This window comes from Schistocerca cancellata, chromosome 3, assembly GCF_023864275.1.
Source record: "Schistocerca cancellata isolate TAMUIC-IGC-003103 chromosome 3, iqSchCanc2.1, whole genome shotgun sequence".
NCBI lineage: Eukaryota > Metazoa > Arthropoda > Insecta > Orthoptera > Acrididae > Schistocerca > Schistocerca cancellata.
In genome coordinates, this window is record NC_064628.1 from 263,128,130 (window position 1) to 263,148,748 (window position 20,619).

At 39.4% G+C, this 20,619-nt stretch overlaps 1 protein-coding gene across 3 annotated transcripts in view; it reads right to left on the reverse strand.

Moving 5' to 3' along the window:
- Positions 1 to 2,725: 2,725 nt before the first annotated feature.
- LOC126174910 (polyglutamine-binding protein 1) overlaps positions 2,726 to 20,619 on the reverse strand; it is a 75,714-nt gene continuing 57,820 nt past the window's right edge. For 2 of the 3 annotated variants that reach the window (XM_049921348.1, XM_049921347.1), the window contains exons 5-7: positions 14,600 to 14,777; positions 3,218 to 3,363; positions 2,726 to 3,024 (exon numbers count right to left, since the gene is read on the reverse strand). In XM_049921348.1, the coding sequence (XP_049777305.1) occupies positions 2,838 to 3,024; positions 3,218 to 3,363; positions 14,600 to 14,777 (511 nt within the window). In that variant the 3' untranslated portion in view covers positions 2,726 to 2,837. The remainder of the gene's footprint in view (positions 3,025 to 3,217; positions 3,364 to 14,599; positions 14,778 to 20,619) is intronic. The other variant, XM_049921346.1, reaches the window with a different exon arrangement.

Here is a 20,619-nt window from a genome sequence, read left to right on the forward strand (position 1 = left end):
CTTCTGTAAAGTTTGGAAGGTAGGAGACGAGATACTGGCAGAAGTGAAGCTGTGAGACCGGGCGTGAGTCGTGCTTCGGTAGCTCAGTTGGTAGAGCACTTGCCCGCGAAAGGCAAAGGTCCCGAGTTCGAGTCTCGGTCGGGCACACAGTTTTAATCTGCCAGGAAGTTTCAGACACCATGCATTCACATAATTGATACCCCCAGCTGGGCAATGGATCCACGTCCTTCAGTGCAGGTGCACAATATGTCCAATCTCCTGTGGGAACCTCAGAGTAGCGAACATAGAGTCAATGGACAGGGACTGCGGATATGTTGTGCTCAACGTGAATGTAGATCGGTTGTGAGCCATGCAGAGGTAGCCTGCACACTTTGATAATGCTGTGTTCTGGATGGCGCAGTGTTTAATGCACCTACCTTGTAGGCAACAGATCCCAGTTTTGAATCCCAGACCAGTACACATTTTTGCTCATTGCCGCTGATTTTGGGCAATGGCCCACCGCAGCTGACAGCAGTGATCCCCTTCAATTTACAAGACAATATCTGTGGCAAAGTATCAATCAGCGATTTATCGGCCATTCCTACTTGTTTGGTGGAAACACTGCAGAATAGATGTATTTTTAAAATTGTGATTAAAATACCTGGAAAGTGTGTGTTTAGCCAGTTGTTGCCATGACAAGATGAATATAATAAATGGCTAGTGCCATCAAAAGACACCCACAAAGGGAATTGTAAGATTTGCATAAAGGACACTGATACAGAGCCATGAGGAAGAATCAGCACCAAAATCCCATACGCAATGAGTCATTTTGTGTCATATGTAACTTGATTCAAATGGCTTGACTTGATGTGCTCAAATTACGTGTGTTAAAGATTAAATTGTGAATCAGTTATTAATACACTTCATCCGTACGTACTCGGATAATAATAATTTTTTGTGTCCGACAGAGTGAGTGGTAAATTTTATTGGAAAGGCGATGTATAAATGAAACAAATGATTAACGATAACACAAAAGGAAAAACATTAGTGTGCAGTCACAATCGCTAGAAATGGTGAAAATTTACTGGAAAGATGGTGTCCTTTACAATCGAAAGAATAACAATAAAAGTAACACAGGTAAAGGCAAATTACATGGGTGCTCACTTCATAACGTGCTACAACCACAAATTATATCACAAAATTTGTAATTTTGTGAGCACTTTCACAAAAGTTGTAATTTTGTGAGCACTTTCAATGTAAAGATGACACAAAGGCACAAAATTCTCATTGAAAGATGATTTCGGCTTAAAAGTATGAATTACAGACCTCATAGTTCAAATTCAATACATATTCTCAATTTCATTAAAATTTATACATTTGGAAATACTTTTGTGTTTTATTATATGATAGAATCTGCTGAGAGGACTACAAAATGTGACACATTTACTTTAACTGCTTTAATAAGAAAAACATTTGTCGTAGATCAAGCAGACGGGCAATGAATGACACTGTTGGTAAGTTCTTAAAGAAATTGCCTTATTTCTAGTAAGTTGATACTGCTTAATTTTATTATAGTAAACCTATTGCTGTATGTTTATTTTAACCCTGACCTCACTACAGCATCGAGTGCAACTATTGTCAGTTAAAGAAATGTGCTTAAAAGTTCTTAATTTTTATTTTGTAAATTCAGTACAAAACACAGTTGCCATGACGTTACCAGCAGACTGTGTTCTTTTGAATTTTTGTGGCTTGGGTGAATCACAATGCCGCCTCTCAAGTGGTTGTTGTTTGGTGTAAAGTGTGAAGTGGAAAGCCCAGGTTTCATCATTGCTGACTACTGCATCCAAAAGGTTTTCCTTTTCATCTGCATAGTGTTGAAGAAATTAGAAAGAAATTTCGAGTTGCCATTTGTGATGATCTGTCCACATTCTTGGGACCCATCTTGCACACACCTTCTGAAATTTCAGCACCCTCAGTCAAAGTCTGGTGAATGGTGCTACAAGAAGCCTCAGGAACAACATTGCAGAGCTCACTGAGAGTGATCCACTGATCTTGAAGCATGATTTGTTCAACCTTTGCAATTGTTTCTTCAAGAATTGCTGGTCTCCCACTTCTTTCCTCGTCATGTGTTTCAGTACAATCACCTGCAAACCCTCAACACCACTTGTGGATATTTTTGACTTCCATACACGACTCACCAGACACTTCCATTGATTGTCGATTTGCTAACATTTGAATTCAAATACTGAATAGCTGTGTGAGCTTCAGACCTGGAAGAAGAGGCTAATGGGAGCTCCATTACAATTAGCCGGCTGGAGTGGCCATGCGGTTCTAGGCGCTACAGTCTGGAACCGCGCGACCGCTACGGTCGCAGGTTCGAATCCTGCCTCGGGCATGGATGTGTGTGATGTCCTTAGGTTAGTTAGGTTTAAGTAGTTCTAAGTTCTAGGGGACTGATGACCTCAGAAGTTAAGTCCCATAGTGCTCAGAGCCATTTGAACCATCCATTACAACTGGCTCCCAAGCCAAGACTGAAAGCTCCAGTGGATGTGTGGTGGTTTCTGTTGAGAGTGGAGGGGGAAGAAAAACAGTGTGGCAACAGCCATCCAAACAGTTTCCTTGTGGCCCCCAGCACTTTGGAGACCTTGCACCTCATAGGTGCAGTAAATAAGAGCTGCTCATAAAAATAACTTTATGCGCAGAAAAACATTTGTCAGAGGCAGAAAAGAAAGGATATACACAGCATTTTAGCACTAATAATTTGAATTTCTGTTGTATTTAAATAATATCAGAATATTTTACAATAAGAAAAAGTCTAAATTATATTATTACAGTATGTCAATGCACAGATTATAATTTTACTTTGATGGTAATTCAGGTTGGGAGACAGTTCTTGATTTGTCTGTTGCCTTTGACATAGCATTAGCACGAAGCACTGACCCTGGACTAGGATAAGGCCTCATCTGATAGAGAGGCCCTGCAGCTGTTGTATCAGCACCAGTTTTTGCTTCATTCTTTTTCCACAAGCCAGTTGCCCATGTTCCTCTGTTGAAATAATACAAAATATTTTTAAGTATCTATCCACAGACACAATTTAAAAGAATGATAGTTTTTCATACTGTAAGTCTGATAATAGGCACAATATTCATTAGCCAAAATGAAAACAAAAAGAAAGATTAATTTAACAATAAAAAATTAATGTTCTGCAAAATTATAACAACAGAGTGTGCCTCATTACCTTGGTGTTTCTGAGTATGATGCAGGGTCCATTGGATCTAGGTCATTTGGTACTGCTTTCATACGACCGTGATTCCGATCCCTTCTGTCTTTCTTTCTATGCAGTTCTTCTTTATGTGTCTCTGGCCTGTCCTCTTCATCACTCATCTTGAACACAACAGATATGGAATAAACATTACTGTACAGATTCCAACTCCAAACACAACACAAACAGAAGACTGTGCTTATCATCATTTGACATATATATATAAGACCTGATTCATTAACTGACATTACTATTCTCACACACACACACACGCACACACACACACACACACACACACACAGACACAATTATTCATACAGCTTTGAGAACTGAAAATTTCTAGCTCACATTATAACATTATGGAAATGGTATTAGTAGATTCATTAAAGGTTTCTGGTTTATCTTTAGAAACTGTTCCCACAATATTTTGACAGATAACATATGTAGGCACACTGTAAGTTCTGTATACATGAAATATAATATGGATTGTAGACTTACAACCAAATCTGCAACCTCACAATTACCAAGAAAACATAAAACATGAAATAGGCAGAATTCATATTACAGGTAAACAAACCTCTGCGTGTTAAGAGTCACAGAAACAGCCATGTTAATTTCAATAACAAACCAAAAGACAAAAGTCACAAACTGTGCAATAATGTTAAATTATTCATTAAATTATCTGAGGAACTTTATGTCTCATATGAAAAGTGAAATGCGTCCTAGATTTTACCAGTTCTACCACAAATAGAAAAAAGCCAAAACTGAAATAAGAAAATTGCATCATAATTTTGAATTCAAAAGCCTGGCTGATTTACAAAACTGTTCACACCAAAATTACTTTTATTATTTGGAAATCCTGATATGGAACATAAAACAGATGTAACCTATTTGTAGAAAAACACAAAACAGCAAACCATTTTGTTACTACTGTGTGGCTACAGTTGTCTTGGACTGCAGTCATATATATATGCCACATGGAATGTTTCCCTCTATAACAAAAGACTTACCTTAGGGGGAAAAAAGGACAGGTATACACTCGCACACACACACATATCCATCCGCATATACACAGACACAAGCAGACATTTGTAAAGACAAAGAGTTTGGGCAGAGATGTCACATCTATCGACGTGCCAGCGCTTTCGTTTGGTAAGTCAAATCATCTTTGTTTTTAGATATCATCTTTGTTTTTAGATATACTTCTTCCCACGTGGAATGTTTCCTTCTATATATATATATATATATATATATATATATATATATATATATATAAAAACAAAGATGATGTGACTTACCAAATGAAAGTGCTGGCAGGTCGACAGACACACAAACGAACACAAACATACACACAAAATTCAAGCTTTCGCAACAAACTGTTGCCTCATCAGGAAAGAGGGAAGGAGAGGGAAAGACGAAAGGATGTGGGTTTTAAGGGAGAGGGTAAGGAGTCATTCCAGTCCCGGGAGCGGAAAGACTTACCTTAGGGGGAAAAAAGGACGGGTATACACTCGCACACACACACACACACACACACACACACACACACACACACATATCCATCCACACATATACAGACACAAGCAGACATATTTAAAAGGATATGTGTGTGTGTGCGAGTGTATACCCGTCCTTTTTTCCCCCTAAGGTAAGTCTTTCCGCTCCCGGGACTGGAATGACTCCTTACCCTCTCCCTTAAAACCCACATCCTTTCGTCTTTCCCTCTCCTTCCCTCTTTCCTGATGAGGCAACAGTTTGTTGCGAAAGCTTGAATTTTGTGTGTATGTTTGTGTTCGTTTGTGTGTCTGTCGACCTGCCAGCACTTTCATTTGGTAAGTCACATCATCTTTGTTTTTAGGTATATTTTCCTTCGTGGAATGTTTCCTTCTATTATAACCATATATATATATATATATATATATATATATATATATATATATATATATATATATATATCCTGACCCACAACTTCTTCACTTTTGAAAACCAGACATACCAACAATTAAAGGGAACAGCCATGGGTACCAGGATGGCCCCCTCGTACGCCAACCTATTCATGGGTCGCTTAGAGGAAGCCTTCTTGGTTACCCAGGCCTGCCAACCCAAAGTTTGGTACAGATTTATTGATGACATCTTCATGATCTGGACTCACAGTGAAGAAGAACTCCAGAATTTCCTCTCCAACCTCAACTCCTTTGGTTCCATCAGATTCACCTGGTGCAACTCCAAATCCCATGCCACTTTCCTTGATGTTGACCTTCACCTGTCCAATGGCCAGCTTCACACGTCCGTCCACATCAAACCCACCAACAAGCAACAGTACCTCCATTACGACAGCTGCCACCCATTCCACATCAAACGGTCCCTTCCCTACAGCCTAGGTCTTCGTGGCAAACGAATCTGCTCCAGTCTGGAATCCCTGAAGCATTACACCAACAACCTGACAACAGCTTTCGCATCCCGCAACTACCCTCCCGACCTGGTACAGAAGCAAATAATCAGAGCCACTTCCTCATCCTCTCAAACCCAGAACCTCCCACAGAAGAACCCCAAAAGTGCCCCACTTGTGACAGGATACTTTCCGGGACTGGATCAGATTCTGAATGTGGCTCTCCAGCAGGGATACGACTTCCTCAAATCCTGCCCTGAAATGAGATCCATCCTTCATGAAATCCTCCCCACTCCACCAAGAGTGTCTTTCCGCCGTCCACCTAACCTTCGTAACCTCTTAGTTCATCCCTATGAAATCCCCAAACCACCTTCCCTACCCTCTGGCTCCTACCCTTGTAACCACCCCCGGTGTAAAACCTGTCCCATGCACCCTCCCACCACCACCTACTCCAGTCCTGTAACCCGGAAGGTGTACACAATCAAAGGCAGAGCCACGTGTGAAAGCACCCACGTGATCTACCAACTAACCTGCCTACACTGTGATGCATTCTATGTGGGAATGACCAGCAACAAACTGTCCATTCGCATGAATGGACACAGGCAGACAGTGTTTGTTGGTAATGAGGATCACCCTGTGGCTAAACATGCCTTGGTGCACGACCAGCACATCTTGGCGCAGTGTTACACCGTCCGGGTTATCTGAATACTTCCTACTAACACCAACCTATCCGAACTCCGGAGATGGGAACTTGCTCTTCAATATATCCTCTCTTCCCGTTATCCACCAGGCCTCAATCTCCGCTAATTTCAAGTTGCCGCCACTCATACCTCACCTGTCATTCAACATCATCTTTGCCTCTGCACTTCTGCCTCGAATGACATCTCTGCCCAAACTCTTTGTCTTTAAATATGTCTGCTTGTGTCTGTATATGTGTGGATGGATATGTGTGTGTGTGCGAGTATATACCCGTCCTTTTTCCCCCCTAAGGTAAGTCTTTCCGCTCCCGGGACTGGACTGACTCCTTACCCTCTCCCTTAAAACCCACATCCTTTCGTCTTTCCCTCTCCTTCCCTCTTTCCTGATGAGGCAACAGTTTGTTGCGAAAGCTTGAATTTTGTGTGTATGTTTGTGTTCGTTTGTGTGTCTGTCGACCTGCCAGCACTTTCATTTGGTAAGTCACATCATCTTTGTTTTTAAGTGTGTGTATATATATATATATATATATATATATAATAGAGGGAAACATTCCACATGGGAAAAATATATCTAAAAAGAAAGATGATGAGACCTACCAAACAAAAGTGCCGGCAGGCCGACTGACACACAAACAAACACAAACACACACACAAAAATCCAGCCTTCGCAACCAACGGCCGCCTCGCCAGGAAAGAGGGAAGGAGAAGGAAAGACAAAAGGATTGGGTTTCAAGGGAGAGGGCAAGGAGCCACCCCAATCCCGGGAGCGGAAAGACCCACCCTAGGGGGAAAAAAGGACAGGTTCACACTCGCGCACACACACACATATCCATCCACACACACACAGACACAAGCAGACACTTGTAAAGGCAAAGAGTCTTTACAAGTGTCTGCTTGTGTCTGTGTGTGTGTGGATGGATATGTGTGTGTGTGCGCGAGTGTGAACCTGTCCTTTTTTCCCCCTACGGTGGGTCTTTCCGCTCCCGGGATTGGGGTGGCTCCTTGCCCTCTCCCTTGAAACCCAATCCTTTTGTCTTTCCTTCTCCTTCCCTCTTTCCTGGCGAGGCGGCCGTTGGTTGCGAAGGCTGGATTTTTGTGTGTGTGTTTGTGTTTGTTTGTGTGTCTGTCGGCCTGCCGGCGCTTTTGTTTGGTAGGTCTCATCATCTTTCTTTTTATATATATATATATATATATATATATATATATATATATATATATATATATATATATATATAATAGAAGGAAACACAGACACAAGCAGACATTTGTAAAGGCCTTTACAAATGTCTGCTTGTGTCTGTGTATGTGTGGATGGATATGTGTGTGTGTGCAAGTGTATACCTGTCCTTTTTTCCCCCTAAGGTAAGTCTTTCCGCTCCCGGGATTGGAATGACTCCTTACCCTCTCCCTTAAAACCCATATCCTTTCGTCTTTCCTTCTCCTTCCCTCTTTCCTGACGAGGCAACCTTTGGTTGCGAAAGCTAGAATTTTGTGTGTATGTTTGTGTGTCTATCGACCTGCCAGCGCTTTTGTTTGGTAAGTCTCATCATCTTTCTTTTTAAATATATTTTTCCCACGTGGAATGTTTCCCTCTATTATATTCATATATATACCTAAAAACAAAGATGATGTGACTTACCAAATGAAAGTGCTGGCAGGTCGACAGACACACAAACGAACACAAACATACACACAAAATTCAAGCTTTCGCAACAAACTGTTGCCTCATCAGGAAAGAGGGAAGGAGAGGGAAAGACGAAAGGATGCGGGTTTTAAGGGAGAGGGTAAGGAGTCATTCCAGTCCCGGGAGCGGAAAGACTTACCTTAGGGGGAAAAAAGGACGGGTATACACTCGCACACACACACACATATCCATCCACACATATACACACACAAGCAGACATATTTAAAGACAAGTCTGCTTTAAATATGTCTGCTTGTGTCTGTATATGTGTGGATGGATATGTGTGTGTGTGTTCCTTTACAAAGGAAGACTGCCCCAGTTTAATTCTTGCAGCACTGTGAACATGAGTGATATCAGTAACAGTGCGTGTGGCACTAAGAAACAGCTGATATAGCTCAAATTGAGCAAAGCCTCAGTGTCTATTGATCTATTTTAGTGTGTCCTGCACTTAACGATATCTCAAACAAATATGTGCCAGTAATAAATAAGGGCATAAATAGCTGGTTTTTGGGACTGAATATTTTCTAAGCGGCTAAACCTTAAAATGTTAAACTTAAAAGGCACTTGCGACACAAACTAATCTTGCACAAGTTTTACGTACTGTCTGGATTATATCCTTTCAAAGGAACTGGCAGATTTACAGTTCCCAAATTTCACACACCTTGAGCAACAGATTTCCTTTACCTGACCAATTTCTTAAAAACCAACACATTCTGTTTTTTAACCATCCAGTGCTAGCTGGAAAATTCTGTATTCCTAGTATATATGTAAACTCGTGAGCTTCCCTTTTCAACAATAGCCCATTGGAGAGCAAAATGGTTAGCAAAGGTTTGTTCACTATTGATTATGATTTCACCAAAATTCTGGGCCTAAGAATTTTTCAGTTAGCAATGATCAGATGGGTTTAAAATTAAATTACTTGATTTCTAGGAATGTAGTGGCAGAAACAAAATCTGTGGATCGCGTCAAGTTTAATCAGTAGATTGAAAAATCTCCCAGTTTCTTTTGAAGGGCATAATCTAGACCAGAGCAGGGAACAGTTCGGGCTTAGGGGCCACATTGTGGAAACAGATGTTAATGGAGGGCCACACTTTTTTAAATGATTGCATGCATTAGTTAAATCCGCATTTCTGAAAAGATATAAACAGTTAAAGAAAAATTCTGAATGTGTTGATGGGCCACAGAAAACCCATTTGCAGCCGACTTGTGGCCTGCTGGTCACTATTTGCTCCCACCTATCTGAAAGATACTTAAAATGTGACACGACTGGTTTGTTTTAGAGGTGCCTTCCAGAACAAACATTCACGTTTAAAGGAGAAGAGTGCCAGAGCGCTAAACAAAGTAAGAACCTCACCATTCTTCATTGAAAGAATACGACGGGAGTGGACAAACTGCCTCTTCTCATCGTCAGGAAATCAGAAAAATCTAGATGTTTCATTGGTATATTTTTTATACTATATTCCACAACAGTTTAACATACATGGTGTCCCATTTGGCAAGATATGGTGAGTATAACATTAGGACAACAAGTTGCCAGCTTGATAATCCAAACAAAACCTACTTTACTGTCCAAGAAAATTACCAATGCAAACAACATTCTTCATTCAGGCATGATCCTCAATATCTCTAGAAAAATATTCATGGATATTTTATTGTTAAGTCACAAAATTGGTGCACTCATAATTTGTGAGACAATGTAATGAATAGAATAATACACAATTTGCTAAAACATCAGTGAATGATGAACCTTGTGACAAAAAGATTTTGTCATACTTAGGCCTTTGTGAAAATATATCATCTCTTTTTCTCTATATTGCCTGATTCATGTCTTATTTAACTGAATTATGCAGCTTTACCAAGAAAATAAGACTCGTAGGTCATCCTGTTATACATATTATCTCCAATGTCGGGGTTATTGTACTGTAACTGGACAGATGGCACTCGCCACTGCCCAACAACTGAAGTGCCAATTGTGGTGGATCATGCCTTTCTCCAAAGGATATGAGTACGAGCAGTAACAAACACTGGAAGCAGGATAGGCCAGGCCTTCATTGATGGAGAAGAATTTTTGCCACTTCTGATCTCTTACTGTACAAGACATCTTTACATCTGCCCCACAAATTCTAGTTTCCTCACAGGGTTAATTTGAATAGCTTTGAAAGAGAGGAGGGCCGGGATGAGTTAAATTTATAGCGCAATAATTTAATTTCACAGCTTGATGGTGTAAGGACTCAACCCACTGACTTGGGTGGCAAGTGAAACTTTTTTGCAGGGGCTGATAGATGCTGATAGGGGGAAAAATCATTATTTCTATTGGTAACTGTTCTGCACGCGTGAATTTACCAATATGCATAAACATTAAGTACTTTTACATGCAAAGACCACTGATAAGTTACAACTGTTGGACTGTGCTGACATACACAATGTCAAATGTTATTAACATGAAGAGGTTGTGACTTTTCAGGAATTGTAATAAATGTTCAGGCTGGCCAGAAATAAACATGCTCTTTGCTACGAAATTCACTACGAGAGCATGGTTCACAGAAAGTATTGTTACCATCAAGAAAGCTCGTTTTGGAACACTGCGGGGAATCAAGATTTTGAGCCACCAAAAGCAACTGGTACTGATACTGGACCTAACAGTGAAGACTGGGCCAATCTCGTTCCTCAGGGAATCTGGGATGTCTATGGATTCACTGCTGGGGTACAGACAGACAGTCATGTAAAATACTTTTGAACACGTTTTCTGAGAACTGTCTTGAGCAGCTGAAAATATCTTACACCTTGTAACTAGAAATAGGCCAGGACTTATTGACAATGTCAGTATAGAAACAGGGATTAGTGATCATGATGTCATTATAGCAACTATGATTATTTAAGTTAATAAATCAGTCAAGAAGGTTAGCAGAGTGTTTTGCTAGATAGAGCAGATAAGCAGTTATTAAAATCTCACTTAGACAGAGAATCTGCACACTTAGTTACAGTAAGATGGCTGTAGAGGAATTATGGGCAAAGTTTAAGGAGACTGTAAATTGAAGTCTGGAAAGTTACGTGCCTAGTAAGGGGATAAAAGGTGGAAAAGACACACCATGGTTTAGTAACAAAATTTAGAAGATGCTGAGGAAGCAGAGGCTGTTCCACTCTAGGTTCAAAAGGAGATGTACAAGTGACAACATGGGAAGGTTAGTAGAGATTCATGCACCTGTGAAAAGATCTATGCGCGAAGCATACAACAACTACTACTGTCACACCTTAGCAAAATATCTGGCAGAGTCTAGAGCTTCCATTCAGTTTTGTTAATCAGTCTGGTGTGGCAGTTGAAGACAGCAAAACGAAACCTGAAGTTTTATATTTCGTGTTCAAGAAATCATTTACACAGGAGAACCATACAAAGATACCATCATTTGACCACTGGACAGACTGCCGTATGGACGACGTAGAAATAGGCATACCTGGTGTAAAGAAACAACTGAAAGATTTGAAAACAAATAAATCATCAGGTCTGGATGGAATCCCAGTTTGAGTTTACAAAGAGTACTCTAAGGCATTGGCCCCTTACCTAGCTAGCATTTATCATGAATCTCTCACCCAGCACGAAGTCCCAAGCGACTGGAAAAAAGTGCAGGTGACTCCAGTATACAGGAAACTAAACGAAAGGACTCGCAAAATTACAGACCAATATACCTAACTTTTGTTTGCTGTAGAGTCCTTGAACATGTTCTCAGTTCAAATATAATAAATTTTCTTGAGATTATGAAACTTATGTTCACAAAACAGCATGGTTTTAGAAAGCATTTTCCCTCATTTGCCTTATAACCTCGCAGTAAGACTACTCATTGACAGTCTGACCAGGCGAAAAAAACTCCTTATGTAATATTCCCAGAATGTTGAGAAAAAGATCAGTGACTTCATGTTGCTGCAAACTTGTTGAGCTTTTTTTTGGCCTTGGAGAAGATGGCGTTTTCCATTGTGATGATTACTGTTTCGCTTCAGGATCATAACTGTAGATCAAAGATTCATCACCTGTTATGAGTCTGGATAAGAATTTTTGACACTCTTTAATTTTGTTGCAGCTCAGTGCATGTCTGAATTCTTGAGGATTCAATGGTCAAAGCAGACAAGGTGTAGGGCAAACTTCACTGCAATTCATCTCATGTTCAGTTCATCAGCTAGAATTTGCTAACACGTATCGTGTGATAGCCTAAATCTGTTACAAACATTGTGAATTGCCTGCCTTTGGTCTTCATGAACCATGTCATGCACTTTCATTATCAATTTCTGGTATTGAGCATGTCAATGGTTGGGCAGAATATCTGACATCTTCCACAGATTCTCGGCCTTCCTCGAAGCATTTGAACCACTCAAATGTTCTTGCTTGACTCTGTGCACTATTACCAAATGTCTCTGTCAGCATGTGGAGGGTTTCAGCTGCACTTTTCTTCAACTTGAAAATGAGTTTGATGCAAATCCATTGCCCCTTCACATTATTCATTTCACTATTCACGAAAGCACTAAAACACGTCCTGACACACACCACTACAACTCACAACTGCATGCAGCAAAGATGCACAACTTTGTGCTACAATAGCTAAGACATGTATTGTGAGACATATAGTGGTAGAAAGTTGTTCTGGTGCTAGTTTGACCGGTACAATGAAATTCTAAGATATTTTGGGTCACGTCTCGTACATCAAATAATAGAGCAAATCAAACATTTTTTCCTTCCAGTGAGGCCACAAAGCATCTTGCTACAAAATGAAGTTCTGTAGTTCAGCTTCTTGCAATTGAGGTAAGAGCTATAGTTTTAGCACATCAAGATAACAAACCCCTGTTAAGTTTCTTCACTGAAAAAGGAAGGCTCACAAACTTTCCACTGGGATATGGGACAAAAAGAAAAAAATCTATTTCAGGGAGCCTTGTTGCAACTGTACCATCTCATGGGGATTTGCTGACTCCCAGATGTGCACATTGTGTGTGTTCACAATGTCGATTCATCGCTGAAGATGACACAATCCAGAAAATCTTCATCATCATACAGCAACATTTTATCTGCAAAATTGGCACATAAACCATAGTCTGTAGGTTTTAGAGCTTTAATAACTGCAAACAATAAGGACATAGTTGTAAATATCTTCTTAGAAGTCTCCACACAGACATTACTGAAACTACTAATTCACAACTAGCCTTCCGAACTGATTTCTTGGGGTTAAGCATGAAAGACTCTCTCACTCGTTCAATACATTCTTTAGTCACCCTTGGTTGTCCCATGTTCTTCCTTTGCAAAAACAGCCAAGAATCTTCAAACTGATGAGACCATCAACAGATTTACTAATGCTTGGAGTCTTACTGTGGAACTTAATGTAAAACGCACAATGCACTGTAACAACAGATTCAATCCTTCTATTCTGTAAAACACAAAAAGCGTTCTGTTCACTAGTTTCCATCTTTGCTACTATCACCTTCCAATGGAAGACGCAGGAAACAGTGCATGCATATGCACACAGGTACACAAACAAAACTGTTTGAGTTGCTCTTCCATTAGAAGTGTTATTTGTAATTGTAACTTGAATGTAATAAATGCTACAAAGCCTTAAAATTCCAATGTTCATTTTGAAATACCTGGTAAGTAGAAAGTAAAATACCCAACACATAAGCGTATAAAGACAACAAAAGCAAGAGGGGAACAAAATCAGAAAAGGGTGTGAAACAGATTAGCAGCCGCGAATAGTTACGAGACAAAATCAGAGAAGAAACTACTTAATGGATTTATTTAATCTTTGGTCCAGAACATACAAAAATATTTATGCAGTTCTCACTGGTTTACATACATTTTGCAAGTCATCTACATACTTTTTAATGTCTTTAAAGCTCTTTTATGCTTGTCTTGCACCCAATCACCATTCCTCAAACTGATATTTCTACTATAAGATCATGTTACTCCTAATAGTACAAAACAAAGGGGGATGGAATTATGACTTTATAGCAAAAACATAAATTTGAAAACTGAAAAATGTCTTTTGCATGCAAGGCAGCCATGCAAGCAAGGACTTGGAAGAATTATAAAACAAATTAACACTTGGTAGAGAATTAGTTTATTGGAGACAGACTACAACCTCAGCTTAGACAAGGATGGGGAGGAAATGAGTTGCATTCTTTTTAAAGGAAACAGGATAGTTTTTGACATTAAAAAAAAATGACAGAAGATGCAAATTTGGATGACAGGGTGGGACTGCTCCTCCTGGGGAGATACTATAGTTTGTTATGAGTACAAGCAGCAGATTGCCTGCAGATCAGTTACAAGATCCTTCAACATGATTATGTGAAACTGGCATACATTCAATCAGGTAGATAATGAAGTCAAGTTCTGGTGCTGAGAGACCAATAGTTGAAACAGTGAAGCAAGCTCTCATACTCTGATAGCCAGTAAAAACAGTTGTCCTAATTTGAATGACAGCACTCTCATTATGTGTGTATACTTCTTTGTGAGCAGGTATTACACTGGGGTCAACTCCATGAGTATGAACTATTATTGTATTTTAAGCTCTTAACATTGATAACTACAACTAAAGCAGCAAAGTTTAACTCACTTCTGCATCTTCATCATTTTCACTATCTTTTGCCTCATCTTCTTCTTCATCATCCCCTTCAGCTAGCCTCATTTCTTCACGCATGTGAGCTGCTGATTCCGAAACAACAGCACGCGGATGACTCGGAGGCAACCATGACACCAAATCATTTTCACTCTCCCAGTAGTAATGTCGTCCTCTGTATTCATAAAAACACACATACCATACACTATAAGATTATATCAATAAATACTAATAAAATCACAAGTTACAGTTGACACCACACAGAAATGTGCTGCGAGTGACTTATGGTTTTAAAAGTGCACACAGATCTACGGAGAAATGCAACAACTGTTGGACAGTTATAGCTGATTATCTTTCAAAGTTGAAAACTTTTCATTTCACATTAAAGAAAAAAGTATGAAATTACATAGTATTCTACTGGGACGGACTGTAGTATTATTTTGAGTTAAGTGATTTTTTTGTTTGAGCTGTTTTCGTGTTAAATCTTTTTTTCCATATACAGCTTGGCTCTTTGTACACAATCCGTAAGTGTGACCTCTGAAAAGTTGAAACAGGCCGTCGGGGAACGTTCCTTATCGTGAGCACAAGTTTTACGCTGGCACAAATCATGTTTGGAAGGCAGGGAACACAATGAAGATGAATCTTGGTCAGGAACACATTCAACAATGCTGATTTGCTTCCTTGGCAGTAGGGGTATCACATATAAAGAATTCGCACCTCCAAGACAAACTGTCAACCAAACATTTTACAAAGATGTCCTTGAAAGGGTGAATCGAGTGAGTCCAGACATTGCAGACAAGTAAATGCTGCATCATGACAACATCCTGTGCCACAAGGTCACTTCTATCACGGACTTTTGGACCTCAGAAAGCAATCCTGTTGTTCCGCAGCCAACCTATTCACCTTACCTGAGTCCTTGTAACTTTTTTCTTTTCCCAAAATTGAAAGATGTCTGAAAAGGACATCATTTTTGGACTCAGGAGAACATTCAAGAGAATGTGACTGACATGTTAAAGGCCCAACCAGTTGAAGCCTTTCAGCGTTGCAAGGCTGCTACTAAGGCTGAGAACAACTACTCTGCCATTGTATAGCTGCCAATGGGAACTACTTTGAAAGGGACAATACTGTTGTTCGGAAAAAAAAATCTAACTTCGGTGGATGGAAAATCAGTCCGCTTTTCTCAAACACCTCATAATTTTGTCAGAGACAGCAAAGGACCTGGAAGAGCAGTCGAACAGACTGGATAGTTTCTTGAAAAGAGGTTATAAGATCAGATTCAACCACATTACAACAAGAGTAACGGAATGTGGTAGAATTCAAGCAGACGATAACTGACAAATGAGATTAGGAAATTAGATGCTAAAAGTAGCAGATGAGTTTTGCTATTTGGGCAGCAAAATAACATTTGATATCAGAAGTAGTATGTAAAGCTGTCATCACTCTGAAGATTGTTTTGAACACTACAGTGCCTTAATGGGCATGGTCTTTTTGGAGGTGGTATGCCATTGCCTTCCTCTGAACTTTGTTCAAACTTACCCAGCCAGTTACGGGGGATCTACAACTTAAATGTGGATTCCAAATCTCAGGGCAGCTTGGCATTTTTCACATCAACAGGCATTGCTAGAGGTGAAAGAAGAGATTAGTGACAGATGAAAACCATACGACTTATGGGGGATCGAACTTGAGACCTTTGGAAGTGTAGTCTGCCATTTCACCACTCACCTACTGAGTTACTGATATAAAATGCAGGCTGGCAATATGAAGAAAAGCATTTCTGAAAAAGAGAAATTTTTTAACATCTAATATAAATTTACATGTTAGTAAATCTTTTTTTTTTAAAGCATTTGTCTGGAGAGTAGTGTTGTACGGAAATGAAAGATGGATGAGAAGCAGTTCAGGCAAGAAAAAAATAGAAGCTTTTGGGGGCAAAAAGAAATTTATGGCATAACATATCTAAAAGATGAGACTGGCTGATAGGACACATTCTGAGGCATCAAGGAATATTTAATTTGGTATAGGGGGGGAAGTGTTGTGGGAAAAAATTCTAGAGGGAGACTAATGGATGAATATAGCAAGCAGCTCCAAACTGGATGTAAGTTGCAGTAATTATTCAGAGATGAAGAGTCTTGCACAGGATAAACTGGCAGAAACAGATGCATCAAACCAGTCTTTGGACTGAAGCCTGTAACAATCACTTACAAAATAAAACAGGGACAGTAATTTCATTAAACATGGATGCTAGATTTTGAGCTCCCGTGCATGTTGCCCATCACTATTCTTTCTCTGGGCTTGAACACTAAGGGTGGTGAGCACCAACCAGGGATAAGTGAAACTAAAGTAATAAGTTATTAAGAGATAAGGAAATCAGTGACTTCGAGTCGATAGTACTGCACTAAAGGAGTAAATTACTCCAGGAGTAAATTTTTCATTTACTTCCGAAGTAAATTTGTTTACTCCATCACTGGTTAAGAGCACAAGTGAAGAGTACACTACTATTTTAGTAAATTAAGGAGGAAATAAGGCCAAAATTTACTCCTAGACAGTAGTAGGACAGTAAGGTGTGATCTTTGAGTTCTGTGTTTTAAGTGCTGAATTCTATGAACTACCTGGATTACGAAGAACATATGGAGATGTAGGAAGAGGTGAACATCCCACACGACAGTTGTAATGGAGAGAAGAGACCCATTTCTGATGTATAGTGACAGTGATTTCAAAGAGCGGTTTGGGTTGCATAAGGAATATTTTGAGTTGCTGCTTGGTACGCTGGAGCCGTTACTGCAGGAACCGTGCTTTGATCTCCTAGGCTGTAACTTCTTTGTGGACTGCAAATTTTTTGCACAGGTACTTATCAAATTGTAGCATGGGATCTCATTAATATCAATCGTACTACTGCTGGAAGAGCTTTTAACAGCGTGATAAACAGTTTAGTTGCCTTAAAGCCAATGTATGTGTCCATGCCATAGAGCCACGGAAATGTATCATAAAACAAAAGAGAATTCTATCAAAGTGTTGAGTTTCCAAATGTCATAGGGGGCCATAGACTGTGTACATATACCCACACTTTGTCCTTCTGGAGTGCAAGCAGAAACATACAGAAATCGCAAGAATTTCTTTTCTATCAATACACAAACCATCTGTGATGCCAATATGAAGATTTTGAATGTGGCAAGCAATTGGCCGGGTTCCATGCAAGATGCACGCATTTGGGACAATAGTAGAGTTGCTGCAGAATTTGAAAATGGACAATATGATGGGTTGCTTGTTGGAGATAGTGGATATGCTCTGTCCAAACATCTTATGATGCCGTTGTTCTGAGCCCACACGGGAGTTGAATGGCGCTACAATAGAGCCCATATTGCTACCAGATGAGTAATAGAGTGAGCGTTCGGGGAACAATATGCATTTCAGCCAGAAACAGATGCTGCAGGCCAAGCTGTCAGAAGGTCTGTTGTACTTAATTAAAATTGTACCTAGTTTGCTAGTAAAATTAGAAGTTAGTGTAAATACTTTTCCTTTGTAAATGAATAAATAAGCCACTGGATTGTCACTAATGCAGTGAAAAGTGACTCATTTTATCCATGTGTAATTTTATAGTTATGTTCGTTTTCTTTCTTTCTTTTTTTGCATTAGGGTATTAACATTCTCATTTTATTTCTTAATTGAGTATACAAAGTCATACAATACTTCAATTATTTCTGAAAAAAAAAGACTTACTTTATAATATTGCAAATTCAGATAAATATTAAAATGTAATATTAACAAAAATTGGTACCGATGCTGGATGCTGAAATGATAAACACAAATATCATGCCATACAAGAAACAAGAACATATTAACCATTTGAAAAAATATCAAGGAAGTAAAAGATGTTTTATACATATGAATATTTTCTTATTCATTCACAAAATCCCAAATTTCTCGAGCACATTGGCTGAAGAACTGGAACCTGAAGTTTGCTCCATTGCATTCTTGAACTTATTCATAGTTTCCATTTTAAGGTTATGCTCTTCTTCCATGATTTCTCTTCGTCTTTCTATCCTCCTTAGTCCCCGAGTATAGTATACTATACTCCGCATCCTGAAAATTCGAAATTCCCACTAGATAGCAGCACGTTCCTGGGTGGTTGCTTCTGGGTTTAGGATGTGCTGACATCTGAGGCCAATCACTGTGACTATGTAGAAAGCTGTTCCACATGTTTACATTGTATTTCTAGTGATCCGAAACAAAACTGGCGGGTGCAGACAGAAGGCAGACATGCCGATCTGGTCAATTTCAAAGTAAGCACACAATAAATATCATTTCACAAGGCTGAAAAAATTATGTTGCCTTTATTAATGTTTGAACATTGTCTCAGTTAAGAATAATAAGTATACAATTAACAGCAACAGCGAGGTCATAACAATGAAGTATAGTGTACTATACTTCAGGCTTCAAAGTAGTAACATCTTCTCATACATTTCAAACTACTACTACATTCTCTCTGACTCTCTCACAGATGAACATACTTAATACAAGACTCATACTTTCAAGAAATTAACATTTCAAATTTGTAATTAATTTGTAAATAACATGTTTTCAAAATTAGATGATGAGGAAGTGGTGGAATACTTATGCTACAGAAGTTATAAACAACAGGGAAACTTGGAGGCGAAGAAATTTCATGGCACCAAATCTTCCAAATTTACAACCTTATCAACAGATCAGCTCTCAAGGATGGACATGTCTTGATTATTTTCTACAGTACGTAGATTTCTCTCTGTTTACACTCATTTCAGAGAAAACAAATCAGACATATACTTTGCTGTATAGTAAATCTCTTGGAACAACTGCAGAAGAGATCATGAGTTGGTTTGCTGTAACTATGGCGATGGCCTGCTTACAGTATCCTATAGTAAGTATGTATTGGCAAAAACAATGGGAGATATCTAATATAACACAGGGTATGACTAGGGATAGGTATCTTCAGTTCAGGAATTCCCTAAAAGTGGTATTTGGCAATGACATACCTGAAAATGAGAGACAGAAAGATCGATTGTGGAAAGTGCATCCATTCCTGGAAAAGGTCAAAGGAGGCAGTTTTCTACAACCCAGATCTCTCCACATTGCTGTTGATGAACCAGTGGTTCCATTTCAAGGCCACTGTGGTTTCAAAACAGTATGTAAGAGGAAAACCAAATCTACTTGGCATTAAAGTGTTTGTTTTGGCCAATCCCAATGGAACAATATGTGATTTTGTCTGTTACCAATGCAAAACATCATTTCCTCAAGAGTTGCTTGTACATGGCATTTGTACTGTTACCATGACAGATTTTTTACATCTATGAAATTATCTGGTTTGCTGCTTGAGAAAGGCCTTGGGTCTACAGGGACCATTATGAATAACCAAATTCCCAAGCAGATCCGGCTAAAGCCAGATAAAGATCTGCAGAAAGAAGGACGAGGCTCATGTGACATGCTGGTCAGAAGTGATCAAAAGTTGGCAGTTACAAAATGGATGGGCAACAAAAGTGTTGTGAAGCTTTCCACTGCACAAGGTACTGTAACAAGTGAGACATGCCAGAGGTGATCCAAGAAAGAGAGCAAATATTTACATATTGAGGAACCCAGTGTAATTAAAAATTATAATCAGAACATGGGTGGTGTGGATATGGCAGATAGACTCAATTCCTACTGCCCAGCGTGTGCAAGGACCAAGAAATGGACACTAAGAACAATATGCCATTTCACAGATGTTGCAGTTTGTAATTCTTGGCTTCAGCACAAAGAGGAACAGAAGAAATCCAACACTCCAGCAAAGGAGATTTTACAACTGAGAGCTTTTGAGATGATGCTTGCACAACAGCTTCTGAATCGAAACAAAACAGTAGGTAATCAAGAGCAAGAAGAGCATCATGATGACAATGCAAGAAAAGAAGAACCCGAGACTAGTGCCCCAAAAAGAAGGAAACCAATAACACTGCCACCTCCAGAAACCCGAAAGCAAACAGAGCACATGCCTGAGATAATTGGACCAAAAA